At 35.9% G+C, this 26,013-nt stretch overlaps 1 protein-coding gene across 3 annotated transcripts; it reads right to left on the reverse strand.

The window, feature by feature from the left end:
- Window positions 1–332: 332 nt before the first annotated feature.
- LOC121327419 (calcium-activated potassium channel subunit beta-2-like) lies at window positions 333–24,032 on the reverse strand. 3 transcript variants are annotated; one of them, XM_041271476.1, is made up of 6 exons: window positions 21,843–22,356; window positions 18,651–18,711; window positions 7,813–7,932; window positions 4,959–5,129; window positions 3,210–3,405; window positions 333–2,929 (listed from the first exon to the last, which is right to left on the reverse strand). In XM_041271476.1, the coding sequence occupies exons 1-6, from the start codon at window positions 21,982–21,984 to the stop codon at window positions 2,651–2,653; spliced, it is 969 nt and encodes a 322-aa protein (XP_041127410.1). In that variant the 5' UTR covers window positions 21,985–22,356; the 3' UTR covers window positions 333–2,650. The 3 variants fall into 3 exon arrangements, with proteins under 3 accessions (XP_041127410.1, XP_041127411.1, XP_041127412.1); XM_041271477.1 differs by lacking the exons at window positions 18,651–18,711; window positions 21,843–22,356 and adding an exon at window positions 23,948–24,032; XM_041271478.1 differs by lacking the exon at window positions 18,651–18,711 and having other exon boundaries at window positions 21,843–21,924.
- Between the last annotated feature and the right edge of the window lie 1,981 nt (window positions 24,033–26,013).

Here is a 26,013-nt window from a genome sequence, read left to right on the forward strand (position 1 = left end):
CTACACATTATCTATTTATAAGGAAATCTATGCCCACTGTGTTGTCAACAGGTTCTAAAAGTTTGGAAAGACACGTGTGGTTTGCATTGCATCAGTGGTAACCCAGCCACATACTCCACCCTAATAGGAGTTATCTTGCCTGTTTGAAATATCTGTACTGAATAGAGAGGGTCATTGTACTCATAGACACTATGCCTAATCTATGTAGAGGTTTAGTTGACCTTGCAGGTAGCATGTGTTTCCAGGCCAATGCTGAGAGAAGGAAAATGGTACATACCATGAAATAACCACAAGAAAGATTCACATTTTTTCATATAAAAATTATCATCTTTATTTTTTAATCATTAGCGAAATAGAAAAGTAAGTCACTATGTGAATTTTTAAAACTTCAACAGAATACCAGAGATGGAATGACAATATAACAGGAAACAATTGCAGTTTTGTGAAAGGAAATTTGCATCAACTGAATAGAAGTGAATCAGTAAAAATATTCTGCAGTGGAACCTAAATTAACATTGACTGGTGGCCTGTTAATACAGGTTTTACTATATTATAAATTCTTATGTTCAGAACAGATGAATTGATCTATTAAAAAAGGGAAACAGGTGGCTGTTAGATGTAATAATAATTGCTGTTGACTTGTTCCAAAAACATGACCAAAAACTCAAGGAGTCAGCTTCTAGATGTATATAATTTTAGTTTATAGTGGAGAAAGTGCATCCACTAATTAATCTTGGTGTTTTTACATTCCCACCTCCAGTACCCTAAGAAACTGTTTTTATTTGAGCTCCTCAAGCTGTGAAAAGGTCTGCCTCGGAGTCTGTCTCTAAGATCAGTCGAGGAGTTACTATGTTCTGGCCCTCTCCTGTAAAAACTCCACTGAAAGGAGGCCTGAACCCAGACATAAGGGATTATGAAATATGTTAGCTATGAATACAGTCAGTACTCTAACCAGATATGTATTTATTTTCTGTTGGGTGAAGTACAAGCAGATCTCTAGTAAAGTGAAAAGAAATCAAAAGTTTTTATGGACAAAACACTGTCGAATGTCCAGGGTCGCTATCTCGTAAGTTAGGGGTGTCCAATCATTAGTTCAGGATCTGGGTGGAGGTTTAATTGGTTCAACTAAAAAATTTAGCACAGGGTTGGAACAAAGACCAGAAGCGTAAGGGCCAGCTTTGGTCACCACTGTTGTAAATTTTTTCAAATTGTTTGGGGAAATCCTTGGAGATTTATAGATGATCCAGATTTTTGTAGCTACTCCAGATTTCTTTAGTTCTCATTTTTGCAAAATATATCATAAAGGTGTTAAAGGTGTCAGTCAAGGCATGTGTGACGGCAACCGATTTATAAGTGCGATCCTCAATGTTAAAATTCTATGCACTGGCAACATTTTGCTTTTTTAATTAAGTAAGGTTATTTTAAACAGTATTATTCTGTGGGAAATGTCCATAATCCATTGCTTCCAGTTGGCCCCAGGTATAAGTTATTACAGAATCATTGTAGTTTTAAGAAAAAGAAAAAATCATCAACAGTACAAAAACTTCAAAGCAATTTCTTAAGCAATTTCCATCTTGTGGGTTTGAACCTCCATGGAACAGGGAAACTGTTTCTAAATGCCTCTCTGGAAATGTCTTGCTGGTCAGGAATCTGGGACGTCACATGACAGTTGAAATTTGGTTGACAGTATGTCAACTGATTGCTGCTAGCACCAAGGGGTCAAGGGCATAGCTTGTCACACTAGCATTGTTGTCCAAGGAGGGTGTGAATTATAATGCAACAAAGTAGCATAATACAATGGACGTTATAAAAACAAGAGCATCACAATAAACTGTCCACTGTTTTACTGTGTGACAGCTACCTTAACTTTAGCAGGATGTTTTTCCCTTTTCCATCTGTATAGAAAACATTCTAATCACATTACACCTCTTGAGATGTGCACAATGGGTTACACTTCAGTGTATAAAGCTGGCCTGTCCTTTGTTGATTTGGTTTTGTGAAAATAGAATTTAAGCATGATAAGAAGCAGGTCAACTCATTGGTACATAGATATGAATACATAGACATTTTTACCTGATGTTTTGGTTAGAGTTTGTGTTATACCACCCCACAGTCCTGATCCTCCAACAAGCATTACTTGAGCATCACTGATTTGAGCATACTTGAAAAAGCACTGCAATCAATTTCACTCTGCGTTTTGGTATTTCTTGGCTTTAAATTTGATGGATAGACTTTCTTTTCCTTTCTTGCTGGTTTTCTGATGTGTTCTCGCTTGAAAGAGATTCATTGTTTTCTTCGTTAATAATGACAATTTTTATGGCTGCAGTTATATGGAACACTTTTCTTTCACACTGAGAAAAGCTTGTGGCATCCAAATTTCCAGATGTGAAATGATGGTGACTGGAAGTATTCCATTCTAGAATGCCTTCGTGTGACAGGCAGGAACAGTCGCCTTCCATAGACCTGGATCAAAATGTCCAGAAATGAGGAATATGCCGCTTTTATGCTTGACCCTTCAATATTAGCAACATAAAAGTGTTAGCAAATGGTGGCAAACAAGACTTTTCAGATAAAGTATTTTGGGAATATAGCATTTGTGACACTTCTTAAGGTTCTTAGGCGTGGTGTAAGAGTTTTTTCCTTTTACATTTCACCTTTTGATTTTACTGATGCCCTCGCAGAACAAGGAGAGATACTGAGTGAGTTTCACCATGGCGATGATGAGGGTACCTCCAATGAGCATGCAGGTAGGCCAGAAGAGGGAGTGAAAGAGAGCACTGGGCCCGTACAGTCTAGTCAAAAGAACATTCTCTTGTTTTCTTTCTCGGTCATGAAAGCATGGAAACTGTTGATGTTTTTTGAAATACTCCGCAATTTTCTCGATTACGGTCATGTTGCACGTCTTTTTGCATTTTGGTACATAAAAGCACTAGAAAAAAAGCAGAAAAAAACAACAGTTAGGACAAACAGTTTTATTTGATTTGTTAACCGATTCTTATGTTGTAAAATATACACACTTTTGCATTCAATCAATGTAATATGCATTTATCAAATAGTGATATCTGTTGTCTTAATTTGTCATTTCTACAACATGGTTCTCTGAACTAAGCATTAACAAATAATGATCACAATTGCAAATGCAATATAAAATCATACAGAACTCAGAGGTAACCAAAAGCCATAGACATAGTGTTATGTCTGCTGCTCACCTCAGGGTTGATTTCCAGAGTCTCCTCCGTGTGGGACAGCCGGTATACTTCTCCAGAGGAGTTCAAGATGACAAAGACCTGCAGACAGGGATATTTTGATACTCCATAGCAGTCTGAGCCACAGCTGAACGTACAGGTCATATCTCCTATGTTGCTAGAGTTGAGCACAGTGCACCACGACTCCTCCGTCCAGATGCTTGAGGTAAGTATGAAGAAAGAGCATGAAGTGGTTATGCACCAGTTACTGGATCCTACCTCAAGGAGGTAGCTTTATAAAGTACACAAGGAGGTTGACCTTGAAAAGCTACCCCCCCACACACACATCTTTACAGAGGGTAGAAAAAGCACACATTCAAATGCGTAAAGCTACATTTAGAAATATTTACAAATACGATTGCTTTGGTAAAAAATCTTAACAATTAAAAAAACCATACCACAGTTATGACAGGTGTTAGTAGGTCAAGTCCTGAGAAACTGTTGCTGCCTCCTGAGTGCTTAGAAATTGCATCTCTTATCAAAAATAATTTAATGAGAAGAACGTAACACTGTTGCAAATGATCAAATGTAATTTGGCCTTACACAACATTCTTGGACTGTGCAACACATATAAAAACTGCGTTGCTACGGGAGAACACTGTGTGAAAAAAGTATTTAAAAAGCCACTAACATTGCTTAAAATGCGATTTAAATTATTGTTCATAAATTGTAACTGTGAAAGATCTTGCCTTTTGGTTTAATCTATTTCAGATACAGAATGCCATAGCTGTTCTTCACTGGAGCCATGAGCTAGTAGTATGATAAAAAGCATCTCCCGGTGTGATTTCTGTTACAAGTAAGGTACTGTACAGAACACAATGCTCCTTCCAGTGTTATAAATCTTGGTCAACTCTTTAAAGAAAAGTCTCATTGGGTTCTCAGTTGAACAAGCTGTGCTATTATACTCAAATCTGCTGGCTGGTGAGTCACTTCCCATGTTGGCAGACTACTGGCTGGTCTGTACGTCAGTTCCTCTCTCCATTCGCAGATATTAAGCCCCAGCTGCTTTTTAATTGTCCAACTGACACTTATCCCAGTACAATCTGCAATGGGACGAGGTCATTTTGCTTTTCTAGTAGATCACTTTCAAAGCCTTCTGGTTAATAATAACAGCAGCAGCACCCTACACTCGTTGAAGTTTCGTATACCTGCTGTCTATTTTTTAGAGAGCTCCTTGAAATTAAGATTTCCAGTTATAAGAATAAAAAAAAGATGTTTTAAAATGTCAGTCACACTTTAAATAATGTGGCTGTTTATTACTTATAACAGTGATTGAGGTTGTGAAGAATATCTTACACACACATACACACACACACACACACACACACATATGTGTGTGTGTGTGTGTGTGTGTGTGTGTGTGTGTGTATGCAATATTGCATTTTCTGTGGACAAGGCCTATTATTAATTTGGGTGACCTATTGCACTAAGACATTGACTTTGCTGTAACTGCAATTTTTATACTTTTTTTATAATTAATATATAATTATAATTATAGTTTATCTCTTGTTTTTGTGGCTGAGGGTTAACGCTTGGCTTTACATCTCTTGTCACTTTAAATTATTGTATAGATTTATATATATATATTTGCTAACATCTGTCAACCAACTGCTTTACCAGATAGCAGAAGATGCCCAGTTGGAAACAAATAAACTACATCCTATGACAATCTAATTCATTCCCCTAGTACCACAGACATAGTAAGTGTGCTACCTATCCATGTAGGATCGGAAGATTGTGATCCCCAGGATGAAGTACAGCATCACGGAACACATGATCATGGTGAGGCCCAGGAGAATGGCCCGGTCCTCCCCTGCCTTTAGAGCAGTATTTGTCTTCCTCTTATCCAGGTGGCTGTGTGCTCTGATTTTCTGGTAAACAGTCCTGATAAAAAAGAAAAACAGAATTTTTAAATAGATTTTTTTAATTTTTTATTTATAAACCCTTAGATTGCAAATCACATCCCAATTGGCTAATGCAGGATCACATGATCAAAAAATACTTTGTGCTGTAGCCCAAAGTATATAAAAAAAAGTGTTTTTTTTTTATTTTTTTACATTTTTGGTTCATTAAAAAAATGTATTGCACTTTGTAATTAGTGTTAGTAATTCAAACATAACAATGTAAGGGCTGACACTGAATACATATGAATTCATATTCATTCAGCACTCCTATTGGTAATACTGTAGCATGCATGGGGGTAGAAGTCAGGGCTTGTAGGTGATGAAATCCAAACATGAAGACATAAGCCCATTATCTGCACCTGTAAGGGAGCCGGCTCTTTTGTATAGCTGTATTGGCGCTATGCTTCAAAGCAGGAGGTCCCGGGTTTGTGTCCGACCTATGCATGTGAGACCTGCAGTGGGAAGTGGGAAGCAGGTACCTTGGCATGCACTTGGAAGCCTTGAGCCTGGTGAGCAAATCTGTGGGTGGACTTGAGGGTGAACTATTATGCTTATTCAAAAGTCAATCATATGCTTGTGCAATCACATTTCACTTATTATAAAGTGTGAGTTTTTTGGTATTTCATTGTCTCACCCTCAATCCTAATTATTATTAACAGAATTAACAGTCATTATGGGTGAAAGAGAGAGAATTACAAATAATTACCTCATTAATTACTCTGTAATTATTATGAAGTGGGACCATTTGGTCAAAAGCTGTGTTCCGATAAATGTTACTTGTAAGAAGTGGATAGTCTTTTTTTAAAATGTATTTCTTATTACATTTTTCACTTTCTAAATGTTGCTTTGTGAGTGATATCATAACTTGAAGATATCACAAACTGTATAACCATCTGCTGCTCCAGCAAAAACTACATTAAAGGAGTGTAAACAAACCAAAACATTATCAATCTTCTTTTTTTTTTTTTTTAAGTGCACAGAAGGTTCTCAGGTTTCAGGTCTCAAATCATAAATATAATTAATTGCCCTCTAATGCCAGGGGTGTTTGTAGATGGGAAACTTCCAGGTTTTTACCTATAACAGAATCTAAACCATCTGTCAGCTCCAGATGTATGTGAATACTGCTTATGATGTGTGCGGCAACCTTAAAGCTACAGAGTCTCACAATCATCTTCAGATTCAGACCAACATAGAATTCCTTGGTGTGTGTTTAATTAATTATCACTTTATTGACATTAACATTTCCCAAAGGTAGTTCAAGCTGTGGGGACTCAAGTTCCCCTTCCCTTTGAAATGGGCTAGCGGCTAGCCACTACATTATCTGTGTGAGCCAAATAATCACACGCTAGCCATTACATGCAATGGTTTTGAATTACATGCAAGCTCCCTGATATCATATATAGGGAACCTTTTCTCTTATATTGATTTGAAAACAATTTACAAGAAAACATACAGTATATAACTGATATTAATATCTTTCCTAAATATGTATCTTAATGTATATACCACTACATATTTAAACTGCATACTGTATAGTTCTTCCTGACAAGGAATACAAACCTATTTTACACCATTTATCAGTACTGGTACGCTAAGTACAACACCAGGCACATTTTTGTTTTTTCTATAATTATTAAACATTCAGAAATATATAAAAATACTATTAAAAGACCAGTAAATTTATCACAGATTTTTGCATGCCAGTATTTCTGCACCCACATTTTTTAACGGTACAAACCAAGTTGATGGTTTTAAGCCAGCCCTGATCCTATCTGCGGGTTCATGGGATTGTATTGACTGTGAATGTTTTTACAGTTGAATTGCAGGGTTAACGGTTTAGTGTCAGCGCCATATAAAATAATCTTACACTAATAAGATCCTCTACTAGATGCCTCTGTTGAGCATTACTGTTGTTGTTATTATATTGTCGTTTATTTTGACCCACTCTGGTAAGCTGATTGTTGCAGTTGTTTCTATTCAAGACTTTATCTAGCACCTCAAAATTAAAATCAACAGCATCAATTGAAAATAATGTGATCAGTTTTCTGTATCTTTAGATCTGCAATGGCACAGGAAATGTTTTTTACTGTGTTTTTGTTTTTTTTGACTCACAAGTTACTGTTACAAGTTACACAAGTTAAATGTAAAAAAAATACATTTGTGGCAGAGAACGTATGGCTTGCTACCGGTGGTATATATATATTGTAGGTTATATATATATATATATATATATATATATATATATATATATATATATAATATATATATATATATATATGTGATTACTTTATCATGCACATAAGATTTTCTTTCTATTTTTTGCCATATAAACTGGGTTAAAAAAATAGAAGGGTTTAGACTTAAGATTACATCCAAAATGCACTAACGAGGAACAAAATCAAAAGACTAACCATACCTTTTCCCTAGATGAGTGAAATGGTGTCATATAGTGAAAAATGCTTCCCTAATAACTTATTTGTTGCACAGTAGCTATCCAACCCATATTAATAAAATACTGCAGTTAGTGCAAGTAACATTTCAGCAAAACAAGCCACAGCCATGGGCATTATTAAGTACTGTTCTGGCCTATTATTTTGCCTAGACGTAGATATTGCTTTTTGTACAGGAACCCTGTAATTGAACAATTTTAAGAACTACAGTACCTTCTTTCATACTGGCTGCCCTGTGCAGCTATGCTGCCCGTCCAAAGAAACATCTTGCTGAACTTCCCACCTCCTCCACTTCTGCTTACTGCAGAGCTTTGAGTCTGATGAGCAAAAGACCTAGGAGAGAGAGAAAGTGTCTGAAACAGAGCAGCCAAGAACATCGTGGCCTGATGCAATAAGTGCCCCCCGGGACATGCATTCCAGCACCCCAAATGCAAAGTATTTGTTTTTATCAAACTTTCTCAACAGTGAAAATGTAATTTTGGTTGTTACGAAAGAAAGCCTCTCTCCCATTTAAGCATTTCTGATCTGCCAGGTTCCAGTTTGCATGGTCTTTGCTAAAAAATACAATCCACCGAGAAGGAAAGTTAGCCCACTTGTTCTTGCTCTTTTTTTTCTTCTTAAGTCTTCAACAGGTGTGCTTTGGCATAAAGTGCATAGGAGCTAGAGGTTGAACATCCCTGTCAAATCACCTCGATCTGGCAGCATAGACACATCTCATCCACATGAGTACAGACAAAGCCTTCTCCAACTCGCAAACCATTTTTAACATTGCACTTTAAATTTCTTCGCTAGCAAACACTTATTCTCTTAGCTCTGTTGATGGTATAATAATGATTGGGCATGATGGTGCAGTTGGAAGGCATTGATTTGTTACCATAAATGAGCAGCGAGATGTAATTGTAGTTTAAAGTCACCTCTGCATAGACTCTGTGATTAGCTCTGCCTAAGAGACTAATAGCAAATGGCGGCGCAGGTGTTTCAGAGCTGTGATTGACTGCCAATGCGTACAGAGTAAATATCAGGGTTCCGCTCTTTCGTCTGTGCACCTGAAACAAATTAACTCTTTTTCAGGCAATCTTCATGGTTTATGTAGAACCAGCAAATGCTAGCTTTGTAATATATCATTCATATTGTATAGTGTCACCTAGGATTATATCTGTTAAACCAGATAATGAGACAGAAAATGTATTAACTAACTACACTCTCCTTTTTTTATCGTTCTATGAAATGTAACAACAGCATTTAAATGGCAATATTAATAATGCATTAGTAAGGTCTCATGTGGGTAGTTACTCAAGCCTTCCTTCTCTGAAAGCCTGGGTTTGAAGCCTGCTCCGTTCAATAGGAAATTGCTATCCAATTGGTTGCAACAATCACAAATAAACAATATGGCAAATTTGGCTCTTGGTACCTTTGTAACAGTCTCAGAAAGAGAGGCCAGCGATTACATTGGCAAACTTTCTTTGCTGATGTTTTGTTTTATACCAAGTGGCGGTGCTGAAAGCCATTGAACAAAACTGTAACCCCTGTATATGATGGAAGCCATGCAAAGTCAAGGGGTGCTGCAGCACCCCCAGCATCCCTAGTTCCAGCGCCCTTGAGTTGCCCTTTAAACCTCCAAAGAGAAGAGGTGGTCCCTCCAGTGCAGTATAGGGCAAGCTAGTGGCATGCCCGCGGAACAATGTTCACATGCCATCTACGTTTAATACCTCAGCTCTGTGGATCAATACATTAAAAAAAAACAACAAAATAAAATAAATAAACACTACATAATAATAAAAAGTACATAGGTAAATACATTTTATAAACAAAGACATACATGTCATTTTTAGTACTCTTGTGAACAGTTTCCATCTCTCTCCCAGTTGGTATTTGCAATCTCCTCCATGAGAGCTTACTCAGTAATGCTGTGCCACACTGTTTGCAATTTAAAGCAGCAGTTTCCTGTCATCTGTTCAATTTTAATTAAAAAATATAATTACTTGGTTTTTGTTTAATGCATATCTTCCACAATGCAGTTGTCTGTGTTATAAACTAAATATAAACTAAACCTGTTTGACATTTCAGTGTGCATACAATATCTTCCCCTAAAAAGTAACTGTAGAGGCAATGGGTCCCTCCATCCATATAACATACCCGGTCAATTAAAAAAGGTTGTCTTTGGTCCCCAACGTAATGTATTATCATTGATCGCTAAGGTTGCAGACTTTTTAAATCAAGAATATTCCTATGGTGGAAAACAGTACAAGAGTAAGTTAGGTAGAAGAGGTAAAAAGTAGACAGTGTACATCACAGGAAACTACAATAGATGTAACAGATCACTGCTACATTCTGAGGATGTATTCCTACTTACTGTACTGTTTGAGATATTCACTGTGCCAGGTACACTTGTTTTTTTAAGAAATATTTAGTTTTTCGACAAGTTGAGGCAGATTTAAATGCTGTCATTGCTTGGGTAATTAGAAGAAGGCCCTTTGTGTACCAAGTCTTAAAACAATACATTTAACAGTATGGGTATTTCTGTCTGTGAAGATGTATAAAACGCCACCATTTATGATTTAAATGACAATTTAGGTCCACCACCAGTTAGATTCATTGAATGTAAGTTTAGCCTCAAATGCTGAAGATGTCACGCTCCATCATAACCTGTATCTTACATTTCATTTCCAAGATCTCAGTTTTCATTGCTAACAGTAATTGCATTTCACATGGGTCCAGTTCGCTTATTAGTGTTTCAGCCACTGTTTCATGCTTTTCCAAGTTGAGGACACAGCAGAAAAGGACACAGAATATACTGTAGTTTTGTCAATTTGTATAGAAATGAGCAACCTTTTGTGGGCATAAATGCTCATCAGCAGTGGAGTATAAGTATATATATAAGTATACAGGAAACATTTATTCACTATAATTGCCAAGCTCTGTAACCTGAACTCCAAGGGCACTTATTATCTAATCAATTACCCTGCCTTTATATGAGATGAAAGTAGTACACTATAAATAGCACCCCATCAACACTCCCCTGTTTAGAGGGTAAGGTTTCTGCTTTATTCTTTTAGTGGACACAGTGTCCATATGTAGCATCGTTAACAAAGCTGACATCATTAGCAGCGTGATCCAGGATAACCTCCCCCATTTAACACATAATTACATGCCTAATCTTGCATGAAATTATGCCACTAATAACATCACAGAAGGGAAACTCTAAAGGACAGCAGTGTTGATGAGTTTAAAAGAAACAAAAGGCTTTTTACTATTGCTGTCGAAATTGTCATTGCTAACGGCTACCCGAGTAATACAAATAACACAGTCTGCAGAAAACACATGCATGATTATCAGTGTCGTACAGGTAGCTGTAACACCTTCCACTTACATCACATTCACATCAAGTTGAAGTAAAGTACATATTGCTTAATTAAAGCAAGTGTGCAGTTCATAAACAGTTGTTTTTAGAGAGTTGAAAGTTCACTCCGAACTTACTCACGTTTTCTAAGAACTGTGTAACCTGAGATTTTGCTATACCCTTCTAAAAAAGTGTCCTTATGTAGAGAACAGGGTCCTTTAACAATGGCCATGAATCCTGGTCATAGTAATTATGGCAGTGTTCTGGGCCAAGATTGGTTGGAATACAGTGCTTAGTTTACATAAAGACGAAAGTGCTGTAATGAAACTAATATGAATATGAATATGGAATTCAGGGGAATACTCATACTTGGATACCTGTTTTAATAAATGCCAAATAATACATTAGGCACTTATAATTTAAAGTATTTGTTAATTATATCTAGTGGGGCAACACCAACACCTAGATGGTCCTGATAATTGCATGTTATGGTCGATAGCATGTGAATTTGAAATCTTCAAGACAATTAGCAGGGGTATGCTGTACTGGAAATAAATTGTGTATCAGTATAGGTAAGATTGCAGCATTCAGAATACTAAATATGTAGTTTTAAAATGTAATGTTCCTTTTAGATCATTCAAATAGTGATTTCGTATATTTGCAGAACATGCAAATATTGACATTCTTCTATCCCTGTGGAAATAATGACATTATGTAAGTTTTTTTTTTTTTTTCATGTTTTAATTTCCCATTCTAAACAATGTATAATTACCTTGTACAGGGAGCTTTTCAGCTCTATTACCCCTTATAAAAGTTTATGCTCTGCATTTTTTAACTTTTCCCATGCTTTTCCCATGGTTATACTATGCATTTGCAATTTATCAGTTTACCCTGGTTTGCCATCTATTTCAATATGCTTTACCATATCTCTCTGTGCTTTATAATGCTTTATAATGCTTTTATAAACTGTTCTTCGTTACACTTTGCTGTGCTTTTACTATGGTAAACTTCTATATAGGGTACCCTTTGTGTGATTCATATTCATGGAAGCCTTAACTTGCATTAAAGAAGTGTTACAAACCAGAAAAATTTTAATAAGCTTAATATGCATATAATTAGGGAACCCTGTTCATATTGTAATCCTAGTTTACCTTCAACATCATTGTGGTTGATCTATTAAAGAAACCTGGTCATGCATCACTGCTACTTTTAATCAACAGTTAAAGCAATATTTTACTGAGACAGAAAATGAAATGTCAACTCTTTGTTTGACCAATTGGACCCATCAATCAATAGCAATGAAAACAGCAAGCAGAGCACTACAAGCACTGCTACATGTCGCTGTGAAGCCAGAAAAGAAAAATAGCTGCTTGTAATATATTAACGTCATATCATTTTCCATTGCCATGCCTTGCTAGACTTGTTTCATCCTCTAAAACAGGATCATGCAAGCCCATGATAAAATTTTGGTTGCGCACCTTTTCTCTAAAACACTGTAGTGTGACTTTTTTGGTAAATGTACAGTAGTTGAACTTATGTAGTTTGTTTTATAAACAATCTAAAATAAGACAGAATGCTCCACAGTTGTGATGCAGCAATAAATGGCTTCCCTACTGATACACTAAGCTGTGCTGCCTGGTTCCTAGTGTGTAAATGAACGACGCAGGTTGTTGCAGCAGTGGGAAAACCACTTATAGCTACCTCATATCTGTGTAACTTCTTGGCAGGCTTTTGAGTGCCAGTGTATGCATTATGAACACAGCCAGGGACAATTTAAACTGAAATGAAAAGATTAAAAAACTAACTGGAACTAATGGAGAATTAATGGACCTGTGCAGGTAGGATAATGAACCTCATCAAAGGTAGCAACAATTGAAATTCATCTCTAAATAAAGCAAGCCATAGCAACTATTCTGGGGTCAACTTTCCACCAAGAGCAACTGTGAAAACCCTGAGGTCAACATTAATGTACACTGTCCCAAAATAACTAGTGCTTACAAATGACTGGAATAAACCTTACTGTAATTTTAAGAAGAAGTACCATTAAATGTTGTTGTCATTTCTTCTTTATGCTCCTCTTACTGTTTATGATGTTTGCAATCATTTGGAATGGTTTTAGGTTCTCTTACTCCAGCATTGAGTTATTGCCATGTATCTTTAAATTTAACTTGCCTGGAGAACCCTGTGCCGGGACTAACAGCCTTCCTCATGCCACTCAAATTATGTGACAGTATAACCTTTTGAACTCTACCAGCTCCACCTGCTATCTATTTCTAAATGTGTAGAAAAGTCACCTTGTAAAAATGATTGAATCTTTATCTCATGGATGGGTGAGAGGACCATAAGAACTATGATACATTAATATTACTTTTACAAATGTGTTTTTTTTTTGTTTTCCTTGCCCAAAACAGCACTTGATGATGTACTGGTATGGGAATATAAATGTGGCTTTTTCATTGGCTGAATGAGACAATTAAAACACAGGTTAGTAAGTAGGTGGTAAGGGATGGATTGGTTCCAAATTGATATATTTCAAATAAAGACCAGCAACAGAAAGCCTCTCCAGCAAAGAGTTAAGAGTGAAATTACATCCATTCCCCCAAGAGGACAAGAAGGGAGGATTAAGGAGGAACGAATCAAAGTTAAATGCCTCAAATTCAAAATGGGTAATTAATAAGCAGTCTTGTCAGATGATCCTCCAACTGTCTTCCAGAGCATGTAAAAGCTATTCTGCTGCGGAGTCAACAGAAACGGCAGGTGCATACTATTTGTGTGCATTGAAAGTCATCGTGAAAGGATGGGTGATGATGTCATTACAGCATCAATGCAATACTCTATAAAACAACACCCAATCTGAGTCCCTCTGTCACTGTATTTTGTGTTGGAGGGGGTTGGAAGTATAGAGAAAAATTGTCTGGGGTATAAAAAACACTCTAGTGGAAAATGGTTGTAATGCAGACTTAGGAGTTCCAGGAAAGGTAGTTTGAGGTGTAAGATGTGCAAATGTAAAATGGCATTTAAATGCCTTGTAGTAAAACTTGCCTGAACATAAAACAGTACCAACTGCCACAGGGCAGCACAGAGATTCCCTGTTTTACACACTTAGTTTTTAGTGCAACTATAGATATTTTGAAGTCTGGCATGTTTTTTTTTTTTCTTTTTAAGGTACTATCAAGAATAAGGGCTGCAAGGTCTAAAAACATTCAGATAATGTTATACAATAAATGTATAATTCAAATATTCCCATTCTTATCAGTTCAACCCACTTACCAGTGAAAATGCCCAAAATATGAAACCAGGGATAAATAGATAGTTTAATCAATTACATGGAAATATCCCACCGCTTCAATACACCTACAATGGCAAAAATAATACTGGTATATCCCTTTGTAAAACACTGATTAATTCCAGACCATGAGTGTCAAAAGAAATCATTTGAGGTTTGAGCTTGGTTTCCATAGATCACAGGAGTAAATCTAGTTACTGCAGTGCATGAGATCCAATAAGAGTCATTTTGTGGGTTAAATTATAAACAATAATTACAGGAGCACAGAGAAAAACAGATCCCCATAACTTCCAGCATAGAATAAAAGGGAGGGCATTAACTAAAAAATACTAGTCTTCTTGGGCAATGTCAATCTCTTGGGTAATATTCAAAGAAGACATTGGTTCTATAGACACTGCTGTTTAACTAAATGCGAAATTGTCATCCCTAATTGTGCTCAGACAGGGAATTCAATAACTTACAAACCTTTTTTTGAAATCCACAGTAAATACTGTCTAATGTGACATCAGAAAAATAACACCTAACAACTAATAAATACATAAGTACAATAATGTGATATAAGTACAATACAGAATCTTTGCTGTTAACGTAACCCCCCCCCCCCCCCCCCCCCCCCCCCCCCCCCCCCCCCCCCCCCCCGATTATTTCACACACCCCTGTTGAGAACCACTGGGTAATTGTGATGGATTAGCTACTACAACACTTCAGATTAGCTGCTCATATATAATTTACTTTGAGTTGGGATCGAAGGTTTTGGAATATTCTGATCGATGTGAATTAAAGATTGCTAAATGACAAGCTTGGTTTCTTCTCACACAAACTAAGCTGTCTTAATAACGGTCAAAGTTGTTATAATAGTGGAAAGTTGTTGATGCTCATAACATCATATTTATTCTAACTCCTGAATGTGTCTAAGACTTTTTTGCACAGCATATGTGTGTGTGTGTGTGTGTGTGTGTGTGTGTGTGTGTGTGTGTGTGTGTGTGTGTGTGTGTATATATATATATATATTCTCATATATATTCCCCCTTTTTTTTAATCAAAGGCAACAGAAACATATATACAATATGTTTTTAAATGCATGTACATCTCTGTATAGTCTCTTTCTGGACGTCTACATTAGATAAATGTCTATTTACCATTCTGTCCAATTTCTGTACATTAGTTGTTCAAAATAATAATTATTAACAATAATTATTTAAAAAAAAAAACTTAACTATTAAATATACACATTAAAGATGGATTTTAACGTGACATATATGTTTTTAGAACCTGCAACACACCACATGCAAGATAAACTAAGACAATAACCAATTCTCAGCATGACATACAGTACCTGTTCTAGAAGGGTTTATTGTGTACAGGTAAAGGAGTAAACACCAGTTCTCAGCATCCCAGAAATGTTAGGTATACAGTAACTTGTCTTTGGGGAGTGGACAGTCACATACAGAAGAAGCAGAGCTGTTTTTTCTCATTATTCAGCACTTATATAAGGTTATACGTGGCCCTTGATGAAAGAATTTGACCTTGGACAAACAAAAGCTGAGGGCAATGCATCTGGAACAATGACTTCTCCTGTCTAATTATCAAACCCTGTGGGACACAGAAGCTGATAAGATGGGGATTAATTATAATAAGCATTCTGTTTAAAAAAATAATAATAATAAATGCTGTATGTTTCAGAATGATTAATATATTTTACATCTAAAATGCAATGGGAACTGGTTCAACATCAACAGAAAAACAGGCAGCAAGAGGAAGCTAAAGGTTGTGTAAAAATGAAAAGAGTAATACATGTTAAGCTCTGAAATCAGAGGACCTGTGTGTCAAAAGAGTCTGTACAGGGAGTCATCTGTGGTCTGATAGGCTAGAGCTAACAACATAAACATGAAAATGATTATCTTGGAAGGTTATCAATTTATTTATTTATTTATTTATACCAAAAAACAAATTGTCAGAGACAGAACCCACAGTCCAACCTGAGTTAGACCATTTATATGGGGGGAAAAAAAAAACAACAAAAAAAACACCTATCTATAGTGACCACTAATGTGAATGTTACATTATCTGTATATAAAAAGAGTGGTCATTACTGTTCTTACAGTGGTTGTACCTAATGAAAAACATGGTAGGGCAAACATGTATTTTCATTTTGAAACATGATATCTGGTATCATATGAACAGACCAATTGCTCTATTAGCTTTATTAGCCCACTTCCTCAGAAGCTTCCCCTAGAGAGTGACACTGTCTCCGCCCCTTCCTGCCATTATCCAACCAGCTGCTTCCCCTACAACAGTGACACACTTAAGCCCCAAGCTTGTCATCATGTTTGCTATGACACGCTTATTTCAAACCTGAAATAATGACTAGATGTATACGGCAGATAAGAGGTATGAATTATTTGATCAAATGTACAATTGCTATAGTGTGCATGCAGGCCATTAATCCTTTGACAGATTAAAGTACTCTGAAATTATATGTACTATGTGGAAGTATACAATCCTAGCCTATCATCAACAAAGCTTTCAGTTGGTACAGGCTGCATTTTACAAGAACTGGTGGGCATCATGTTTCGTGGTATACTCTAATCAGCTAAGCTCTTGATACAACTGTTTTACATGTTGATGAAATGAAAGCTGCATTAGCATCCAGCCATGTGCTATTTGTAAGATCAAAGTTCAGTTATAGGTTAAAAAAAGGGATTCTTTTCACAAATTAAAACATATTTCAAGGTCATATTTCTTTTAAAGATATTTTTTGCTAATTTATGTTTCGGTCAATGTTTACAAAACATTTACCACATTTAACATCTGTATTTTTCTGAAAAGAAAACACGTTTTTGTTAAAAGCCTTCAAACAAATAGCTCAGGATTCACACAAGAGCTGTGCAAACATTAGCTGTTTCTTGCTAATTCTGTAACAGTTTGCTTTTCAAATTCTCTATCCATGGGAACAAGTCAACATTTTTACATTTGGACAAAAATGACTAAATTTGTCCCCTGTTGGTATCCTTACTTTTTCACCCTAAATGTTTTACCATAAAATGAAAGAATGCTGTGTTACCTACAAATGTTGTTTACATTTAAAATGTCCTTTGAAATGAAAGTACCAAAGAAATGTTTCTGAACTCCCCCCAACCCCCCAGAAAAATGGCTGCATGAACAATTTTACAGCATACTTGTTGACATCGGTTTTCCTTTAGCAAACAGTATTGTTACTTAATTGAAGCATTTGTTCCAGGCAGCCTCTCAATATTTTGACATTCAAATATTTTTTTTATTTAGTTCGGAGCATTCTTAATGAGAATAAATAAACTAGGTTTTGAAAGCTGAGAATGAGTTATTACACACCATGTCATAAATGACAATTTAATGATTCCACTGGTAGGAGCAAATTGAAAAGTGATTAGGTTTTAGATTAATACTCAGAAATATATTTCAGAAGTAGAAGATAAATGAATAAGGAGTATCAAGAGTCAGAAGAGTGGGTACATTTAATAATAATTTTTGCATGAAGGATTTACTGTATTACAAAATGGTTCACATACACTGGTATAATGTTGATAATTGCGATATTTACATGCAGTGTAAACTATATTTGTACACCCTGCATGAGACCAAAGACCAGCTTGCCAAACCACAATGCATAAAAGCAAAATAAATGTCAGGAAGAAGTCCACAAGAGCACAGGGATGAGAGGAAGTATGTTTCACTGCCAAAACCAGCTGGAAATGGCAGATAACATGTGTGAAAGTGAATATTTACACTGAATAATTACTTTTGAGTTTATTAAATTATCATTATTTCAAACTGTAAATGAAATTATAATATGTCAAATTGTGTCTGGAAGTGAAAACTGAAAGAGGTTAAACAGATTTTTGGAACTTCTGTTTGTATCACTATATGAACAGTGTTCTGCCTGCTATCACAGCCTTATTTGTTGCTGTCTGGGGTTTGAGTGGTAAAATTAGCTCCTGCCCCCATCTGTGAAACCTTGGTCCTAAGGTCTTGACTGCATGTTGGTGGTCCTGCCTTGCCATGTTTTCAGCTGCTAACATTACTTGTAAAACATATTTGGCATTTGCAATTACTGTGTGTAAAACTTGTGTGCATAAGAAATCTGAAGAGGTTAAAAATCTAAACACCTAAAGCAGAGCTGTCAGGGTGCCTAAGAGTAAAACATATTCCCTGGCAGTTTCCCATACACCCTTCTTGCCATTTTAAGGTTAGCTATGCATGTTCCTCTTCCCGGAAGTCAATGGAGCGTGTTGTTCTGGTATAATGTGAACCACAATGACTGCTTATATTATATAGTTGTTTAAAATCTGTGACAAATGTCAGAGCACAACGATACACAATGTCAGGTGGTCTAGAAGACAAAAGTGTTCCACTAAAATAGGTCCTGCACTTTGCAGATCATATTACCAGATTGTTAACCCCGAGTGTTCTACAGACAGGCACTTCCAAACCTCATGGGAACTCTGCACTGAGAGAGAGAGAGAGAGAGAAGAGAGAGAGAGAGAGAGAGAGAGAGAGAGAGAGAGAGAGAGAGAGAGTCATTTTAAACAGGACTGCACAGGATCTAATGTGAAGAACCTGTGAAATCTATCAAGACAGCAGAACTAAAAGAATTAAGGTTATCAAGAATCTGTGACACTTAAGTTTCAAGCAGGAACTTGAGTTGTTCATATGTATTTTCTGTGATTTTATCCAGGTTACAATATTTGCACTATTGGGCAGAGAAAGATGCATATTATTTTATTACTGTTATCAATTAAAACTAAACAGATGTAAAATGTTTCAGTTTGATTGGTATTATTTAATATTATGAATATAGGAAAACAATGTTTTGACTGCAGTTAATAAATGCAGCTTTAATGATATGACCTGATGTTGCTGTTTAGCAGAGATCCACTGCGTTTGTAGTTTTGGTTCAAGACACTGAATAGCAGTATGTATCTTTTACCTCTGTATTGATATATAGCAACGTCTGACTGTGAAAATAATGGAATATTGAAAGAAGACATCTGGCTTACATTCATGTGTGCATTTGTACACTTTAAGAACCAGGACAGCTTCTCAGAAATTGACTGGTTTAAATATGTATAAAGCTACTTAGCGAAATATAAATTTAAAATGCTGTCATTCAGTTTCATTCATTCATTCATTCAGGGCTCATCCATCTCTTTTTCTTTTTTATTCCTCTCCATAACCATTCCTGTTTTCACAGTCTAAACTTTTTTGAGGGGTCGGTAGATAACAGCCTTGGGGATGGTGAGACTTGTTATACACATTGACAATACTGAAAATAGTTTGAAAAGTTCAGTGGTTATCAAGTTTATAATTTTTATTTTATTTTTTATAGCTTGTCTCTTCTTACGCCTAGACTAGAATGCAATAAGACCCAGGTCATGTCTCAGTAGATTTATAGAATGTTATGGAGAAAATTTTACTTTCAAGTCACCAGTTCAGTTACAGCTCCTGTCAGCTTGCTCTGCAGTTGAATGGTAAGACTTTCATCTTTGAACCGCGCATATTGTGACTCACATACAGCCCTTGCCTCTCCATTCAACTCAATAGGCTGAGATTCCAGCTCATTACAACAGGTAATAGATGGTCAAGGAGAAAGTCACCTTATTTAAATGTTGGCCCAATCTAAACAAGACATTGAAAAAGACTTTGAGTCAAAATGTCTGTCATTTAATTAATTTGGTCTCTTTTAATATTCTCAATCTGAATAAAGTACAGCACATGACAATCCACTCCAGCTATACCCCATGCCCGGGTACTAAGAGGCAGTGTGTAGCCTCAGTATTAAAAAATTCTCAATTTAAGCACATGCACAGTATATTCTGGTTTTAATCAATTAATTAAATAATACTTCTATTGGTCCCACAAACAATCCCTGTTGTGAATCATCTTCTATTCCTGGATCACATTGCTGGTGCAGAACTCCTGGCCCCTGTCACTCTCTCTTGCTCTCTCACCCTCTGCACTCCTGCAGCTTGCTCACCAGTGGCACGACTAATGAACAGTAAGCTCATTTTTAATGAACAGTTTTGGTGATTCAGGAGACACTGTAAAACATGTCCTCTCATCTGCTATTGTGATTGTTTTGTGTATTACATATACGTTTTAGTTTACCTAAGTGAGTGAACTAAGTGAGGAATCATTTTTCTCTGATGTTGTATAGAGGGATGTCATCAAAGGGATGAAAGTGTTAATTGATAACACCTTTGTTGGTTAGTGTGTAGCAGCCAGCTAGGTAGCTGTTGTTGTTAACATTATCGATGTGAGTGTAGAAATAATGCCTTTAGTGGGGAACATATGTTCATGTGGAAAATCGTTAAATCTATAGATTAACCAGTAAATGTGTAGATTCATCAGCTCAGCAGTCAATGTATAAAATAACTAAGGAGTTAATGCTACGGCATTGGAGGTGAATTCACAAATAAAGTAACGCCAGAGAGCTTAATGGCAAAAAAAAAAAAGATTACTGTAAGATCAATGCATGATAATATTGATAAATTAATCTATAAATTAGCCTTAGGATTTTCTTTTCCCTAAAAAAAACTGAAGGGACTACATGATTCTAAACGTCAAGAACATAATACTTAATGCATAATTAATAATATTATATAATAATAATAATATAATAATTTAATATATTATGTATATGATGATTACTACTACTACTACTATTAATAATAATAATTATTAAAATGTGTACTTGGAGTTGTATATGTAGTTTCCGGTCACTCTGTCAAGGCCAATCAATTTAAGTAGTTAAATCATCTATTTTTTGGTAAAACTCTTTGAGAAACGCTGACTTAAATACAACAACAACAACGTCAGTTTGTTAATTAAAGTTATATTCGTTATGCAATTTAAATTCAAGTAAAAGAAAAAAGTATATCAGTCACTATATGATATATATATATATTATATATATATATATATATATATATATATATATATATATATTATATATATATATGATAATTAATTATATATAGTGTGATACTGGATCCAAGTCATGAATCAATGGTTAAACAGATCAGTAATAAACTTCATAATAATACCACAGTCAGGCTAAACATATTTATTATTGCTAAGATACTATTACTGATTTATTTACACAAGCAAACCAGTATAATTTTCAAATGTCACAGCAACTCACTAACAACTCAATACCTAATACAATGGAAGCATCAGCATCTATCTCCAGCTCAGTGTAAAACTAACTGCAATAATGATGGGGATAAACACACTACTTGTGTTGCACTGGCAATTAAGTTCATCGTATGACAAAAGTACTGCATTTAATCCATGTATGTAAGCGTTGTCTTTCATGAAGCATATTACAGGTGTGTAGATAAATAGTCCATGTATACAAATATTGAAATATAGACAGTATCTCACCCTAGTTTCTCCTTTCCACTTGCAGTGTAACTTTTTAAATAAAAAGAATCCTGCCTTGCAAAAGATTTACAAATCAAAAAGACAAAAAGTCGCAACATTTGCCCTGCTGTTTATTCTGAGGGCATTTTAATAAACAAGGAGCACTTCAAGCACTGTCAACCCACTTCAAACAGACACAGATTTCCAAAATCCTACCTTCTGATGTCACATTTTCCTGAAATGCAGAGTTGCTTATTTTTTTATAATCCCAATCCCAGTCAAATGGAGGGGCTGTCAGCAGTTGTTCAACTTTGTAATTGGTTTCCTGTTGGGTAAGCCTGTTCCTGAGGAAGACCATTAGTGTCACAGCCGTCCTAACTCCTGACTTAAATCGCCATGCTCAAATGTTTGGCATCGCTCTGGGTACAATAAGAGTGACAGGCACAATAGACAGTCATGCTTAAAATGAGCTAGCCAAACACAGTGGGGGAAGCTATGCACAGACTAAAATGTGAGAGCCATAAACAGCCTATTAAATCCTGCACTATTTCATGCGACTGTTTTTTATCATTGTTATCTTCTCTTCTCTTACCTGTTTAATCCCATGATACATAACATTAGTAAATGACAAATTATAATGGAGGAAAATAAAACTATTTGAACGGTATACAGCTAATTACAACAAAGAAATTGCTCCTACCTCCAAGTTGTTTTTTGCAAGTTTTATAAATCTCAGAAGAGCAGCCTTATATATGAATAACTGTAGTACACTTAAAACAGAACTGAAGAGATGCCTAGAGGGACTAAAACAAAACGAGGGGAATTAAACAACATTTAAGAATGTAATTAATTTGCTTTACATTGCAGTATGATGCAGGTTTAAAGAAATATATTATCAGGGGTATTTACATTTTTTGTAGGTAAAAAGAATGTATTATAAAAAATGTACTTCTAAATCACAACAGAGTAACATATAAACAGCGAAGCTTTATCATGCAGGCAAGGCAGGCAAGAGACAGGGCTAGGGGGGGGTTGGGATGACCCAGGGGAGCGAGTGTGCAAGTAGCTGACAGGTGTGACCAGCATCATGGTAAAAACACAGCAAATTGTTTAGCTATTAATCACCTGATGGACATGGGTTTCAATAATAAAGTGTTGTCCATTCGTTGATTATGGCGGATTTCGATTAGGATGTTGGTAGCTGATTGCACCTCTAATGTTAGTGTGTTTTTCTCTTCACTTTAAGTTCATGTATCTGTTAAACCAGGGCAATTAAAGTTAGCGAATCTGTAATGAGATGGGTAAATAAAGCACTCTTGAAGGATCCCCCAGCAAGATGAACATGGTGTTAAAAGGGCAGATCATTCATGACTGGTTCTGTTTTCCACATACTGTACAGTACTTGGCTTTCCCATATGGAAAAAGGCATCAGTAGAAAGGATTGCTACAGACCACCAGCCTCGAATCTGCTTTGATGTGGACATCATTGTGAAGCTCTGATATATGCAATTGAACATTTAAGTGACATTTAATTGTAAACGGCCAAACACATGAAAAACTGTATATGGTTTAGGATACATTTTCTATGCTATCCTTGTGATGGGATGGTAAATAAAAGAGAATTAAGGTTAACTAAATGTACATTAAAGTCAACATTTATAGTGCTATACAAACAGTAGGGGGTTTCTCCTCCATTCCATATCATCTCAAGACCATCTACCAACATTATACTACTGTATGAAACTCAACGGGTGGTTTTGTTTTTGTATTTATTGGCCAATGTTGTCAGTTCAGTTTTACATCCCACGCGCCTATTGTATAATAAATCAATGTAACAACTATTACAATTATTTTTTTCAATATAAAATACTAATAACAGGCTGCATAATGACAGATAGCAAGAGAACGTGCTACTGTACAAATGAATAGGAACTGTTTGGTTTCCAAACCGGAGGGAATAAAACAATAGTTACTCACAGTTGTTTCGCCCACAATTTGCTGTTGACTAAATTCCTCGCCCCCTCAGACAACAGCACATAATGTATCAATATATATCCTATAGTACATCATAAATCATAAAGTACCTTTTGTGAAGTTTTTCACACTTTAGACAAAGTGTTATTACTTGTGGATTAATGCATATATATATCATAAACAAACATGTGGCATGTGGCTTCCTGAGCAGAAGGAGACTGTTGAATTGCAACAGTAAATCCGGCAGGCTTTGAGATATATCCCCATGGCTGTTTTTCAACTAGTAAACCCCAAAAAGATATTGAATCCCCCGAACCAACCAAACCCTGAGACAAAATCACACTTACCCCACTTTCTTTTTGGGACGACAAAACCCGATATAAGATTCTTCTTGTTGCATTGGGGATTCCTGTGGGGATCACTGGAAAAATCATACCAGTAACCAGACAGAAGGAAGTGGGAGGCAGGAAGGCATATTTATCCCAGCACAAGTAAAACAGGAAGAGTTCCATCAACACACAAGTTAGCAGCTGGATACCATTTCCCATTCATCATTGTGCAGCACAACTACCAACCTTGATCTTTTACATAGTATATCAGCTCTGAGAGGATGCAAATGTAATAATGACAGAAAGAATGCTGATCAAAATCTGACCAGTCTGATACATTGAATGGAGCTTCCATACCTCATTTCCAGCTACAGACCAAGCCCACCTTAAATACGAAGAATGTTTAGAAAATGTTTTCATTTCTTTGGGCATCTGGCCCAGCACTATATTTAATAAACATTTTGTTTTATTCTAGTAATAATACAAAACAATAATGTTACAATGTTTCACATAAATAACTCAGGTGGTTAATGTAAGAGCTACTACATACACCTTGATGCTTGTCAATAGTTCTGTAATTTACAAAGACTAGTGGGCTTTATTGAGTTTAAAGAACTGGTATTACAGTCATTCTATTTGGAATTATGTCTATTTAGAACTACTGAATGACCCTGACCAGCACTGGATGACCACACCACTTTATTCAAATTACCATTGTTATTATATTATAACCCTTAAACGTGTTAACATATCTGACTTAAATGTGCACTAAATGTATTACACTCTGGCTGTGATGATTACATGCTGTAGCCAAAGTCATACATGCTATAGTCAAATTCATCACGTAGTGCTGCTCTTGGTACCACTTACCTCAATCAACAATAGCTGATCCATTGAAGTGGCAGCCAGTGCCCTTCTCATGGGATACTCTTACAGCAGGAAAACTATGCAGAATGCATTGGGGGCTCTTAAGAAATTATCCTGTGTCAGATCAAGTTCAATTTTGATCCATTCTTGTTATTCCAACAAAATCATGAGTAATCTAAGAACTAATTTCCTATTATATTCATAATGAATACATATTGTTTTAACTTTGCCTCTACATGCTTCTGTGCTTAGCCTAGTAAGTAGTGTTGCAAGTTCTCAGAAGCAGTGGCTTTCAAAACATACTACAACTACTGCATTCCAAAGTTGTCCATTTCTTCTATTATAAATTACCCCCACATCGCTCTTAAGGTAAAACTAGTAACATATTTGTAATCTAGGGATGTCATTTGCACTTCCCCTAATTAAGTTGTGTTGAAAATGGTTGAGTCAAACAGAAAAATAACAATATGAAATTAAACTAAGCAGTTGATTCCTGATTAGACAGTATCTTGTAGTTGACCATGTCAGGAAGTTCTGTGATCTCAGGCAAGGTAAACTAACAAGGTCAAGCCCGATAATCAGGGTTTTATTGTGATCAGTTAGTGTGCCTTTCTTTTTGTTTCATTCATCTGAATCCACTAATTTACAGACGTATTTACCTTTACAATGTTTTGCATTTCTTCCTGTAGGGTTTTTTTTAAAGCTAGATATTCTATACAAGTGTTCCAGGATCATCGAAGGTATAAGGGCAAAATGAAACAGCCATCATTTCAGAAAGTGGGATTAAAAATAACAGTTTTTGAATTTACTAAATGAAAAAGCCATGCTTATTTATTACAACAAAGTGGAAAAAGAGGGCCCCAAGTTTCCTTTAAGTCTCTTCAGGCATGTATGTTTTTATTTTGAATGGTACAGTGTAAACAGTTAAAAACAAATGTGGGGGATGAAAAAAATATGTATTTAACTGCCAACATATGCTGACTGAAAAGCAGATGTTGAACTCAACCAACCCCCAAGCAAATCCTCACATATACACATCACAGAGTTTATTAAACTGTATTTATAATTCAGCTGAATAATTGCCACTTTGAAAAAATGGAATTATGAGGTACTGTAGGTTTTCTAGTTATTACATTTTAATTGTTGAACTTGAACGTGAAAGGATTTTTTTTCCCAATTGAATTAAAATGTTTTAATAAACGTGATTAAGAGGTGTG

This window comes from Polyodon spathula, chromosome 14 (assembly GCF_017654505.1).
Source record: "Polyodon spathula isolate WHYD16114869_AA chromosome 14, ASM1765450v1, whole genome shotgun sequence".
NCBI classification, from domain to species: domain Eukaryota; kingdom Metazoa; phylum Chordata; class Actinopteri; order Acipenseriformes; family Polyodontidae; genus Polyodon; species Polyodon spathula.

Coding starts and splice junctions, on each gene's coding strand:
- LOC121327419 (XM_041271476.1), bottom strand. CDS start 21,984: ATGGTCTTCCTCAGGAACAGGCTTACCCAACAGGAAACCAATTACAAA. Junction 18,712..21,842: donor GGAAAATGTGACATCAGAAG/GTAGGATTTTGG, acceptor TCTCTCTCTCAG/TGCAGAGTTCCCATGAGGTT. Junction 7,933..18,650: donor CACTCGGGGTTAACAATCTG/GTAATATGATCT, acceptor TCTCTCTCCTAG/GTCTTTTGCTCATCAGACTC.